The sequence below is a fragment of the Xyrauchen texanus genome, chromosome 29 (assembly GCF_025860055.1).
Source record: "Xyrauchen texanus isolate HMW12.3.18 chromosome 29, RBS_HiC_50CHRs, whole genome shotgun sequence".
Lineage (NCBI taxonomy): Eukaryota > Metazoa > Chordata > Actinopteri > Cypriniformes > Catostomidae > Xyrauchen > Xyrauchen texanus.
Window position 1 is genome coordinate 79,370 of NC_068304.1, and position 13,164 is coordinate 92,533.

Genomic DNA, 13,164 nt, shown 5'->3' on the forward strand with positions numbered 1-13,164 from the left:
TTGTGAGGAAACAGCTCATCACTTAATGAATTGACCGCCTGTCCGCTAATCTTCAACATGTTTTACACTAAACAATTCCTTTAGAATGTACTAGATGGGGAGTTTACTACGATACAACTGATGTTTTATAAGAGAAGACGCAGATAATTTTACAACAGTTAGGGTCCATTTTACGGCTCTCCCTGTTCATTTTTATGGTATCCGCAAACGGTGGCGTACTGTCGTAACACGCTAGTTAACCGACTCCTTTGACAAAAATCTCAGTAAATAAAATAATGTCTAATATTTTACTCAAGTAGTCTTTAAAATTCACGAAAGTATGCGGATATTACATCCGGTTATATATTATAAAATTCGTATACATTTTATAAGAAACGAGGGGGAAAATGCAACGTATTTGCTCCGCCTACTTCGGAACATCCACTTCCGCCGAAGGTGAACGCGCTTCCTGTGGAAGTTTGTGAATGTTCTCAAGATTGTTATTGATCACTGATCAACTGAGGATCGGTCATGTCAAGTCGCGCTCTGCGCAGGCTGAAAGGCGAGCAACGCGCGCAGGCCGCATTACACCATGATGACGAAGTTCACCGGGAGGAAGAGGATGATGATGATGATGATGAAGAGCAGCAGCAGCAGAAGAAGAACATCTATGAGCTGGTAAAACACCTCACTCACTCTTAACAGTGTCCCAAAACGTGATAACACATGTTCAAAAATAGTCCTTGCCAACAAACATGTGGAACCATGATGTCAAAAATGTATAATGTACACATGTGACTTGTCAGTGATCACACACTAGTGTTGATTCATGTATCGGGGTAATTCATTAATAACATGGACATTAAGATAAGATTATTAACTATAATACAACTATTAACATTAACTAAAAGATTTATAGTTTAAATTTGATCCTCAGGTCCTGTAACTGCTCACCATTTTTTGTTTGAAAACAAAAAGGTTTGAAAAAAAAAAAAAATCAAAAGCACAAATAATTCATATATTCTCTCAAATAATATGAGCTCATAAAACCGCTGGAATACAGATCTTTAATCTAGTCAAGATTTTACGTACCTACACTGGGCATTTTTCACCCTTGAAGGGCACTTCGGGAAGGGAGTCGTTCGAAACAAAACTAAAAGTAAATTTTTTTCCACAAAGGGCCCTTTTACAAGACTTTTGTGAAGGGTACATTCAAACTGTAATGCCATGCTCTTTTTAGAGAGCCCACATCAAGAGCTTTGTCCTTTGTAATGAGTAGGGCATAGGGATGATCACTTTCAATTGGAATTCGCACATTATCTCTGGCCACTCTGCACAAAAGTGATTTTAACTGTATTATTTTCATTTTAATTGTATATGTGCCAGAGAAAAGCATTCATGTGCTGTTTGTGTGTCAGATTGGTGGAGCTGATGTCGCTGAAGGTCCGTCAGATTTGGAGACAGAGAGACCCGAGGAAGGAGTGCCACTGGAGAAACACATTGTGAAGGTGTGTAGAATCATCATCATCGTCATCACACAATAACATGACACTTCTGTTCTCTTCTATTTTCAGAGCGAAAAGTCTAGCAAGAGAAAAAAGAAGAAAAAGAAGAGAAGGGCACCGGTGGAGAATGGAAAGGTGGGATGTATTGGTTTTATTGTCAGGGCTGTGGTGATGTGCTTGAACTGTGCTGCTCTTATGGGCATGCAGGTTTGAATTATATTGCAATTGGTTCAATGGTTGGTGTTAGTCCTGGAATCTGATTGGATGTTTGCCATTCCCAGAGTGCTGATAATCAGTCCAATAACAATTGATAATTCTGTGCTGACGACTTCTGTATTGTGTCAGAAATATGAATGACTAGATCTGTTACAGAAGTGTGAGTGCGTACAGCCCAATCACAGCATGACTGCTCGTGTCATATTGATTATTTATTAGCCTGTTAATGGCTGTAACACCAGTGTGAAGGGCACGTATGTAAGCAGTTTTACACAAGTCTGCTGCCGTACTTTTATTCACAACAACAGCATGACTGTCAGTATGATACTGCTTTTGTGTGTTTTCCTAATGTGCTCTATGACATGACAGATTGATAAAAACTGTAGAAGTGTTTGATGTGTGTGTGTTTGTCAGGAGTCGATGGCTGCAGCAGATGATATCGATGCTTTATTAGAGATGCTGGAGAAAACTAAAGGCCTGTCGCATGCGAGCGCTGATGGCTGCACAGCCGAAAACAGACCTGTGCTGTATGTGGAACACAGGTGAGACAGGAAGTGTTTCTTTGAACTACCAGTGTATGATTTGGTAGTGTTGCCAGATGATCTCACATGATCTCAGTGTTGCACTTTCTCCTCTTGCTCCTGAAGGAATCTGAATCCTGAGACAGAGCTCAAGAGGTATTTTGGAGCACGAGCTGTGCTGGGAGACCAGAGGTTTGTGTTTACATTTCTACTTGTGAAGAAAACGGACTACTACAGTATAAGATTATTTTAAAATTTGATTTTTGTAGGCTGAACAGTGAAAACAATGCCTGAAATCTGCCTGAAAAACATCCAGGTTTCTGGAAATATGTTCCAGTCCGAAGCAATCAGGTCTTAGTCTTTGGCTGGCCATGTCTTTTATTAGATTTTCTTCTCACAATTGTTGGTTTATTTGTGTTTGTGTCCATTCTCAGGCCAAAACAGAGACAGCGGCAGTTTCATCGCTGCACATGGATGACCGTTCCCAAAGACACATGGCCTCGATTCAGTCGACCAGGTCAGAGCTGTTTTCCCAGACTCTTCAGATCACTTTTAACTGCTGCTGTATGTGTTGGGTTTTGGGTGGATGTACAGCGATGCTCTTTTGTATGATCAGATTTTCATCAGCTGATTTAGCCACGAGCATTAGGATCAGGGACTAAAAATGTAATGTTTTTCATTTCGATGCGTTCTAAACAAAAACAAAAAATTTTCATTCCAGTTCAGAAGTTCCGCAGTCTCGTTTCCAAAAAGTTTACCGGTTAGAACAATATAAAAGAACCGTTAATAACATTCTTTAAAAAAAAACAGCACTCTGCGCTAAGGGGTTGGTGAAATACCAATTGCAGTGTTGCCAAACTCCCAAGAGAAACAAGCAACATGGTCTGGAAAAACAAGCCCAAAATAAGCCACTTGCCTCACCAAAATAAGCTAAAATATCCCGGCAGCATCAAATCTGTATTAATGCATCAAATTCTAGCAATATTCAGTGAAGACTTTGAAACAACAGAGAAAAGTACTTTTAACCTCTAATAATGTTTTCCTTGATTTACCGTGCATGAATACTGTATTTAGTATTTATACATGATTGTTTAAAAGGTCTTCATTTAGAGAATTCTTCATCCACAATGGGTGATTAGGCAAAGAAATGTGTGATGCAGCAGTTTCCTTCAGGATCAAAGCACATGTAAATATTTTTTGGTCAACATGAAGTGGTGCATTTCCAAAAATTTACTGTGATTAAACCCTTTGGCCTTTGGTTTCATGAAAATGACTTTGTTCAGGTTTTCGGTTATGTTCTGCTAAACATTTAGTTTGTTTTTTTGGTTACGTTTTCATTCTTTGAACTGTTTTTAGTCTGTTTTTTTTTTTAATCCCAATTTGGAATGCCCAATTCCCACTACTTAGTAGGTCCTCATGGTGGCATGTTTAATCACCTCAATCCGGAAGTCTCAGTGGCTTTCGCTTCTGAGACCGTCAGTCCACGCATCTTATCGCGTGGCTCGTTGTGCATGACACTGTGGAGACTCTGCATGTGGAGGCTCATGTTACTCTCCGCAATCCACGCACAATTTACCACACACTCCATTGAGAGCGATAACCACTAATCGCGACCACGAGAAGGTTGCCCCATGTGACTCTACCCTCCCTAGCAACCGGGCCAATTTGGTTGCTTAGAAGACCTGGCTCGTGACTCCAGGGGTGATAGCCAGCATCAATACTCGCCGAGCTACCCAGGCCCCCCTTTGATATGAAGTGTAATAAAAGCCATGATGTTGGCACTCATGTCAGTGAAGGTGTGGACTAAGGATATGCTTTGAAAGACTCCATTGATGTGGCGTGCACGTGTTTGGATCTCTAGAGTCACAGCTGATACAAATAACAAACATGTCTGCATTTGAGCCTTTGAAACCCATGAAACTAGTTTCCTCATGAATCGCCTCAGACGAGGCCTTTACTGTAAAGGCAGGTACAAGTAATCAGATGTCATTGCATTTGGATCATCTTCAGAGTCATTTTGCTTCCACTAGATTCGCAGGGGGAAAATATCTGGGAATCTCTGGGAATTTTCATATTATGTTTCCAGGCTTGGAGAAGTAATGGATATTGTTGGATATATGATATTGTGAGTCGATCTGAAAGATTCGTTAGGGAATCAGTCTGAACTTGATTGGTTTTTAATAATCCTGATGAAAAGCGCTGTGAGAATGTCTGTGTCTCTCTCAGGTGTCTCCATGTGTCTCGTGGAGTCTAACGACTGTCTTCAGCACTTCACCTTTGAACACAGTCGAGACTATCAGCAGGTCCAGTTCAAGTTCTTTGATGCGGTTGAGTCTATGGACCCCAATAACATTGTGGTAATTTAATTCTACTGTGTTACTGATCATATTTGACTTGTTTCATTCACACATGAGTGACAGGTGTCTCTGCGTTCCTTCAGGTCCTCTTGCAGCTCAACCCGTATCACATTGATTCTCTGCTGCAGCTCTCTGATGTGTGTCGCATGCAGGAAGATCAAGAGACTGCCAGAGACCTCATCGGTGAGAGAACGCACTTTATAATAAGAACTTAACACTCTGAGGGTCGTTAATAGACCCTCAGACGGATCAAATCAAACTACCATGACTCGTGTTGTCTCATCTATCTCTGACTGTGTCCACAATAGGGATGTGCACGGAGAGTCAACATTCGGTTAACTACTCGACACGGCACTATTAGAATATCAAAATTACTATTCGGTTATTCTTTTTTTTTGTTTTTATATTTATTTTTTCTTGATGTTGCAAGACATAAATATACATTTGGTGATATTATACAACATTTTTATCTTGTCCTACTACATCTTTTTCCCATAAAACAAAAAGATAAATAAATAAATGAAAATAATAATAATAAAACAAAAACAAAGCAAGCAAGCAAACAAACAAACTGGTAGCAAGAACAAAAACAGGGGAGAGCCTCAGGTATTATGTTTCACACAAAGTCTGATCTTATTGGCCGAATAAATTTCAAGAATCCATTCCACAACCTCTCGAATTTATCCATTTCAAATCTACAAGTGGAAGTCAGTTTCTCCATAACGTATATATCGTGCATCACATCAACCCAATTTTCCTTTCTTGGCGCTTCCACCTTAAGCCATTTCCTAGTAATTCCCTTTTTTCCTGCTAGTAACATGATTTTAAAAATGTTACAATTCAGATTCTTTTTACCTTGCATATTAAGTCTTCCCAAATAAAGTGTGTCAAAAGTGAGTAAATTATCTCTGCTTTTTTCTTCCTAATTTCCTGATAAGTTTTGTCATTCGGCCTTTCTTTATGTTCCTGTTCTAATTTCTGTAGGTCCAATTGTAATGCATCAAGATTCCTTTGCCTCAATTTTTTTAAATAAGCAGATTTGGCAATTATTTTCCCTCTTAACACCGCCTTACACGCGTCCCATAGTACTGGTGGGGACACTTCCCCATTATCATTCTCCTCCAAATATCTTTGAATTTCCGATTCTATTTCTTCCTTAATACTTCCTTTTAATATACTGGCATTAAGTCCCCAGAATGTTGTTCTTTTTTCAGGTGTCAAAGCCAAAGTTGCATAAACCGGACTATGATCAGATAAGTCAGCCACCCCAATCTCACAATTCCCCACCATATATCTATCTTTATTGTACATTAGGATGTAATCTATTCTTGAATATATTTTGTGCGGAGAAGAGTAAAAAGTGTAGTCCTTGGTTGTAGGATTCAATTCTCTCCATACATCCATGATACCTAATTCCCCCATCATATTTCAAATTTTATTTGGAATCACATTCTTTTTTACTCCCCTCCCTGAGGTGTCTAATTGAGGGTCCAACCTTTGGTTCAAATCCCCTCCTGCGATTAAAACCCCCTCCCCCTCTGATGCCATCAAATCAAACAATTTTCTATAAAACGTCCAATCTGAGCCAGGGGGTGCATATATATTCAGAAGACTAATTAATACTCCCTCTACTCTTCCTTTAACCCAGACATATCTTCCATCTTTATCGCTTATCACTGACTGTTTCTGAAATGGGATTTGATTCGATATTAAAACCGCTACCCCTCTCCTATGGCCTGATTTATATGAAGCAGCATAATACCTGGTTATAGCCATTTCTCTTCAGTTTTTCATGTTCTTTTTCTGTCAGATTGGTTTCCTGCAGGAAAACTATCCCCGCCCTATCTTTCTTCAGTTTACTTAGAATTTTACTTCTTTTAATTGGGTTGAGAACACCATTCACGTTATAGGAAACCACTTTAATTAAGTTTTTTTTGTATAGCCATATTTTAGGTCTAATTGTTCTTATTACTATCCCCAGTACTCCCCCTATGCCACCGTAAAAACACACAACCATGAGCCTAACAGAACAAGCTCTAGAACAATTTTGTATCAAATCACTAAAAAACAAAAAGACTTCCAATATTAAGGTCGTTCTCTCGACATTATCTGAGACTAGATAAGACTCGGAGGGATAGCCTCTGGCCCTAATGGCCAGAGGGCCCTCTCTGCAACAAGAATCTAACCAAAAATACATACCATAACGACAACTCGGAGAATACAGTACCGACAATTGTACCTTAATTTGAGGGCGTTCTTCTTATACATCTCACCCTAAAACACTGAAAGAAAAGAAGGGAAAAAAAAGAAAGAAAAAAGTCCTGAAAACTTCTGGATCAGTCATTTGCCTCCGGCATCCTCCTAAAAGCCTGCAGTCTCTGCTTATACCCGGGTCTAGCATCTGCCTGTCGTCCACCGTTCGCGGCTCCGTCACGGCGCCACGTCAGGTGCTTTATCTTCTCCATTACGTCCTCCGTGGGCTCCACGACCTTCACCTGGAAGCCCCTGTCAGCCATATCTTTCGTCGCCTCCTCCGCTGACTCATACGTGCATGTCCCACCATTGTAAAATACCCGGAGACGTGCAGGAAATGGCGTTTGGAAACGTATCTTCTTATCCCTAAGCACTTTCTTTGCCTCCCCATATTTTTTCCGCTGTTTCAAAATCTCTGGTGCATAGTCATGATCTATAATTATCTTCCTGCCTTCGTACTCAAATCCCTTTTTCTGCCACACCGTCTTCATGATTTCTTCTTTGCATCTGTAACTGAGAAACTTCACCACTACTGATCTCGGTGGAGCGTCATTTGGGGGTGGCGCAGCCAACGACCGGTGAGCTCGTTCAATGGTGAGTTCTAGGGACGGCGGTAATTCAAGCTTCTCTCTCAGGAGGGACTCGATGAATGCGACCATCGACTGGGCCTAGGGCTGGGATAAACGATTATTTTTTAAACGATTAATCTAAAGATTCGTTTTTTTCAGTCCAATTCGATTTCGATTAATTGACTTGTGACAACACTGGTAATACCGGTTTCATCGGGGGTGGGGGTGTATTAAATGTAAAAAAAAAAACATTTGCCGGGAGTTTGATTGACTGGCGATCTGATCAATCAGTCAGAATACTCAATTTGTGTCCGATAAAGTAGTCAGGAGAGAGAAGATTAACGTCGGTGGATTTGAATTTGAATAATGGATTGTAGGCTACTGTACTGACGTCTTTCCGCGGTTAAAACAACAGTCCTTCTGATGTAGGCTACATTCATGTTTAGCCTATTTGATGCTATAAATTAACCAAGGAAAAGATGATCGGTTCACGAGCAGCTTTAACTGAGGCAATCTGTCATGACACATTAAAGAGCCACAAAATAGTAGGCCTATTTCTGGTTTCATTTTCTTTGAATGACCAAATTTGAAAGTTGAGACTTTATTAAATGTTACCTGCTTGGTCCTGTCTGTCAGCGCGTTGTCGGTGTCCTCTATGTATTTTTCTCGACATTCATAGCTATAAGCGCATTATTAATAGCTATAAGCGAAAACTTTAGGTGTCGACAACGTATTATAGCCTACTCCAACATCGAGTGCAAAGTGGGGAGTTGAAAAAAAACTTGCGGTGCTCTGTCATCTGCAGCTGCAACCGGGTGGCGCCTCTTAAGGTGCTGGTGCATTGCCGTGGTGCTAGAATGGAAGGCCATCTCCATTTTGCAAACACGACATATCACGGAATTGTTTCCTTTTAAATTAAAGAATTCCCATACTTTAGAGGAACGAGTGCATGCTGCCTTGCGCTTCTGATAGTCTGAGGAGCCACTCGTGTTGCTACTACTTGCCGGCGCCGCCATCTTTGTTTTGGGTCCGACGAATCGACGCGCATATTTTGTGTCGATGTCAATGATGACGTCGACGCGTTGTCCCAGCCCTAACTGGGCCCCATCTTCTGCTCCTTTTAAGCCGTGAATCCTGATATTGTCCCGTCTTAAGCGACCCTCTTGATCCGTCAATTTAGCTGCAACTTGATTTTGTAACTCCAAAAGTTCCAAAGTGGCGTCTTCAATATTTTGAATCCGGTCTTCTGACTCCATTATGCACCGCTCAGCCTCGTCCAACCTGCTATCTATTTTTTGAATGTCCTCCTGAATTACTTTGAGGCATTCCCCGTTCTCACTGCGAAAATCTCTGAGCTCTTGCAGCACAATGTCCAAAGTTGCCATCTTTTTAGATGAATCGTCTGCTTCGTCCTCGGCTAACATTGGCTTCACTGCTAGTCCTGACTGACTTTCGACGTCTTGCAAATTTCCAGTGTTGTTTCCAGTTTTCTTTGCTTTCCCTCTTGTCATGATACCCCCTTACTATAATGTCCTAATTTTGATGCTTACAATCCGAGAAAAGGGAAATTTTAAAACTTTAGTTGGGGAGCTGTTCCTCTATGCTGCCATCATTATCAGCGTCCAACCGGAAGTCCTACTATTCGGTTATTCTACACGTGCAATAAAGGTCTGCAACATGACGAGCTTGACAAGTTCCGACAAACCGTCGAGTTTTCTGGCTGGGTTTGGGTCAGTTTTTCATGTAGGGTGGGTTAGGGGCTTTTCAAACATGCTTTTGTGTGCATCTGCGCTGTTTTTCTGTTATAGATCAGTGCTACTGACATGGGCTGGATGGATGTCTTTGACTTTTGCACTGAATCTCACTGTTTTTTTCTTTCAGCACCTCCCGCAGGATCGTGGCATTTTTAGACACAGTGTAAAGTAAAAAATTATAAAATTTGTATAAATGCATCTCGAAACACCTGCGTTGTGGTTTATTCATTGTGCTGCTTACAGAAGGTTAATATTCTACTAAGTGACTGTAATTAGTGTTATCAAAAAAAATTTTGCGATACCAGAATTACTGAAGGTACCGGGTCTACCCGTTACACATGCAGAGACGTGAACTTCTGAATGCTCACAACAAAGCAAAAGATAGCGACAAGCAAAGCTGCTGCGGTGTCTCAACTGAATCTTGTCGAAAAGAAAAGTGGAAAAAGCCAGGTTTGGAAATTCTTTGTATTTGAGGCTGATGAAAAGGGAAACTTCATAGATCAGCAAAAACTTATTTGTAAACGGTGCTTTGCAATTTTCTGACGAAAAGAGGAAACATATCAAACTTAATAAAGCAACTGAAAGACAAGACACCCGAATTAATTCAAGCAACCAAAGCAGGTTAGTTTAAAAGCATATCATTTGCATTAGGGCTGAAACGATTAGTCAACATTATCGACAACGTCGAAAATAAAAAAAATGACGAGAGACATTTTCATTGTCGAATAGTCGTTTGATCTTATTTAACGTAAAATGAAATTATAACTAATGACGCGCGAGAGCAGCATTGCAGTTCAGAAAAAAATTATAAAAAAAAGTAAATTCAGAAGCAGTCTCGTTGTGGAATAAGCGGAGCCGGAGCTCTTTAAAGGAAACATCCCGGCGATATAAATGCAGTTATATTTAATGTGTTATAGCTTTATTTAAGTTCAAATAATACAGAAGCAGGTCATGTTAATAACTTTAAACTCAGAAACTGGCATTTCTCTGTGTGGTAAGCATCTCTTCAAGGAGTTGTGCGATCTAAGGGGGAGAGATTGAAACTGCACCCGGCTGAGAGAGACTCTGCCTCGGGGACGCTCATCCTTCGAGCGCGCACCCTTAATGCAGCTAGATTAGAACGAGATTGCTCGCGACTTATTTTATCATAATATATGTCAATGTGCATTTCTAATCGTGAAGAAAAATAGCAATATGCAGCTTTATTAATATGAGAGCACTTTGCACATTAGTTTGGAAATAGTTTTTTACTCATTTTATTGTATACTTGTTTATTTAGTTTTTTTTTTTTAGTACTTGGTAAAAATTTTAAGTAAAAGTTTCAAAAGTTTAAGCAAATCTTATATAAGTGTTCAAAAATACTTTAAGCATACATTTGTACAGTTTTGTTATAATTCAAAAATACTATTTAAATAATATATTTAAATGAAAGTGTTGCTCAATGGCATATTTCTGTTCTTAGTTCTGGTGCTAATGTTTTGTTAACTTTGTTAATAAAAGAGTGTTGTTTAGTAACCTGTTTTTGCTTTGGTACCGAAAATGGTATCGAGTACCGTGAAATTTCAATGGTATTGGTACCGACTACTGAAATTTTTGTACCGTGATGACACTAACTGTAATACCATTAAACTTGATTCCAGTTTGTTTTTCACAGAGCAATGTTTCAGCGCTTGATAAACAGTAAGACCTTTTGCTCTGGTGTGCATAATAATTGGACAGGTTTAATTTAATTTGATTTTAAACTTTTAAAAATTCAAAGCACCCTGAAGAGTTTATTTAACCACAGCACTATGACACCACGCACGTGATAATATTTGCGTTTGTTGCCTCACGGATGTGTGAACCTGCCCGGGCAGAGTGCTTATACAGGTAGTGCCAGTTTGATTATTTTGTTTGAATTTCATGTGAGATTTTAGAATTTGAAGATGTATGTATTATGCTATTTAGACTCATAACTCACTGTGCACTTTATTTGCTGTTTGAGTTGTGTTTATGGAAAGTTTATAACAATAAACATCCTTTATTCCCACATCCAGATGAAAAACTGATTAACCATGTCCATTTGTGATCTGATCCACATGTAACCCCATTTAAGCACTTTACAGATATGAATGCATTATATTAACATATTAATGGCTGTCCTGCCATTTACACGTGTATTATTCAGCGAATAGTTCAGTTGAGCAGAGTAATGCTGTCAACTTTTGGCAATTTGTAGAGTTTTCATAAGCAGGATCAAAGATCACTGAGTTAAAGATTTGATTAGTAGGTTAATTTAATAAATATAGCTGAACAGCTCTGATTATAATAAAAGTCAAAGTGATCTTGCTTATTTTCATATCAAACTGCATTAGCATGTTGAATTAATGTTTACATTTGAAACATTGCCTACCGGTAGTTAAATTTAGTATTTTGAGATACTGAGCAGCTCATGATTTCCAGCCATGTGTATAACCAGATTTAACAACGTTTATTGTGTTTCATCAGTACTTCATATCTAAAGGTGGAGAAAAAAAATAGAGCGAAAAAGCGTTTTTATTTTATTTTTTATTATGCATACAAATCTAGCACACGGTGTCTACGCTACATGGATGGAGATCATGAGAGAGAAGGATTTTCAGTCGTATAGAAAGAAGCTATTGATTTCTTGTGTTCCTACAGTATGTGTGCATTACTCATTTTCAACGATATGTTAAAACGAAATATTTGGAAATTTCCCGCACTTTGAACATGGAATATTGAACAGGGATACTTAAAATGTTGCGGGGATAATTAAAATGTGGAAAATTGTGTAAGACGTGCAGTCCAGCTCAGAAATTCATCAAGTTGGTTTTATTGTCTACTCATTGGTAATAGATGTGGCATAGACACTTGGAACAGAGTGAGAACAGTTCTAGTAGAGCACGCTATGCTCTTTCCTGACTGTGTGTGGATGTGTGCGTGTGCTTTAGGACTGCAACTAATGATTATTTTGATAATCGATAATATAACGATTATTAGAGCAATTATTTGACTATTTGGGGGATTATTGCAATGATTAATCATTAGCTTTTAACCGACTATTCAGCTTGTGCTTTGACTTAAAAGGTTGTATTAAATGTGCTTGCAAACAATAAAGAGAACAAAATCATCTTTTAAAAATACCTTTAAATGACATTCACTGAATTAAAGGGAAAAAATACTTTTTCTTTTATATTAAGTTTAATTCCGTAAAGAAATTCACTGCAAAAAATCGAATTGTTATCAAGTGTTTTTGTCTTGTTTACCATTTAAAAGGATCTAAAAATCCTTAAAACAAGATACATTTACTTGAGAAGCAACATATAAAATATTTAGACTTGCTTTCAATGAATATATCTTGAATATAGCTGTATTTAAGTGTATTTCTTTATTTCTTCATACTTCGGCCTGTTCAGTTAAGACAAAATATTCTTATATTCAAGATATATTCTCTTAAAGCAAGTCTAAACATAGTATATGTTGCTTCTTAGGTAAGTGTATCTTGTTTTAAATATTTTTAGATTTAAATTTTTAAATATGAAATATTGTATTCAACATTCTCCAATAATTATTTTTTCTTCTGCAGTATAGCTCCCAAAGTTAATGTACATAAGGATTTTTAGATATTTATATTTGAAACAAACATTTCATTGCATTGTATAATAGGCCAAGACTACACCCACTCACATTTTTGTTCACTTGATTTCGATTTATCTTTAACTCACAAAAAGCAAACTCACTCTTCTCGCATATTATGTTTCACTACATTGTGAGCCATCATGTTATAATCTAGCTACAGCAAGCGTGCATACTTACTAGATTATAACTAGATGAGCATCTCCGCACGAGAAGTGCTCTCTTGCTATGGAGAAATGCCAGTTTCGGAATACTTATGTACATGTGATTTTTTTTTTTTATTTTATTTTTTTTTTCAAACAAACTTCTTTCACCTAGTCATTATGGGGTATTGTTTGTAGAATTTTTAGAAAAATAATGAATTTAATCAATTT

At 38.4% G+C, this 13,164-nt stretch overlaps 1 protein-coding gene across 2 annotated transcripts in view; it reads left to right on the forward strand.

Moving 5' to 3' along the window:
* Nucleotides 1-425: 425 nt before the first annotated feature.
* The window catches only part of tcf25 (transcription factor 25 (basic helix-loop-helix)), a 45,645-nt gene continuing 32,906 nt past the window's right edge, over nt 426-13,164 (forward strand). For both annotated transcript variants that reach the window (XM_052097696.1, XM_052097695.1), the window contains exons 1-8: nt 426-657; nt 1,398-1,487; nt 1,554-1,619; nt 2,115-2,242; nt 2,348-2,413; nt 2,656-2,738; nt 4,448-4,578; nt 4,662-4,761. In XM_052097696.1, the coding sequence (XP_051953656.1) occupies nt 511-657; nt 1,398-1,487; nt 1,554-1,619; nt 2,115-2,242; nt 2,348-2,413; nt 2,656-2,738; nt 4,448-4,578; nt 4,662-4,761 (811 nt within the window). In that variant the 5' untranslated portion in view covers nt 426-510. The remainder of the gene's footprint in view (nt 658-1,397; nt 1,488-1,553; nt 1,620-2,114; nt 2,243-2,347; nt 2,414-2,655; nt 2,739-4,447; nt 4,579-4,661; nt 4,762-13,164) is intronic.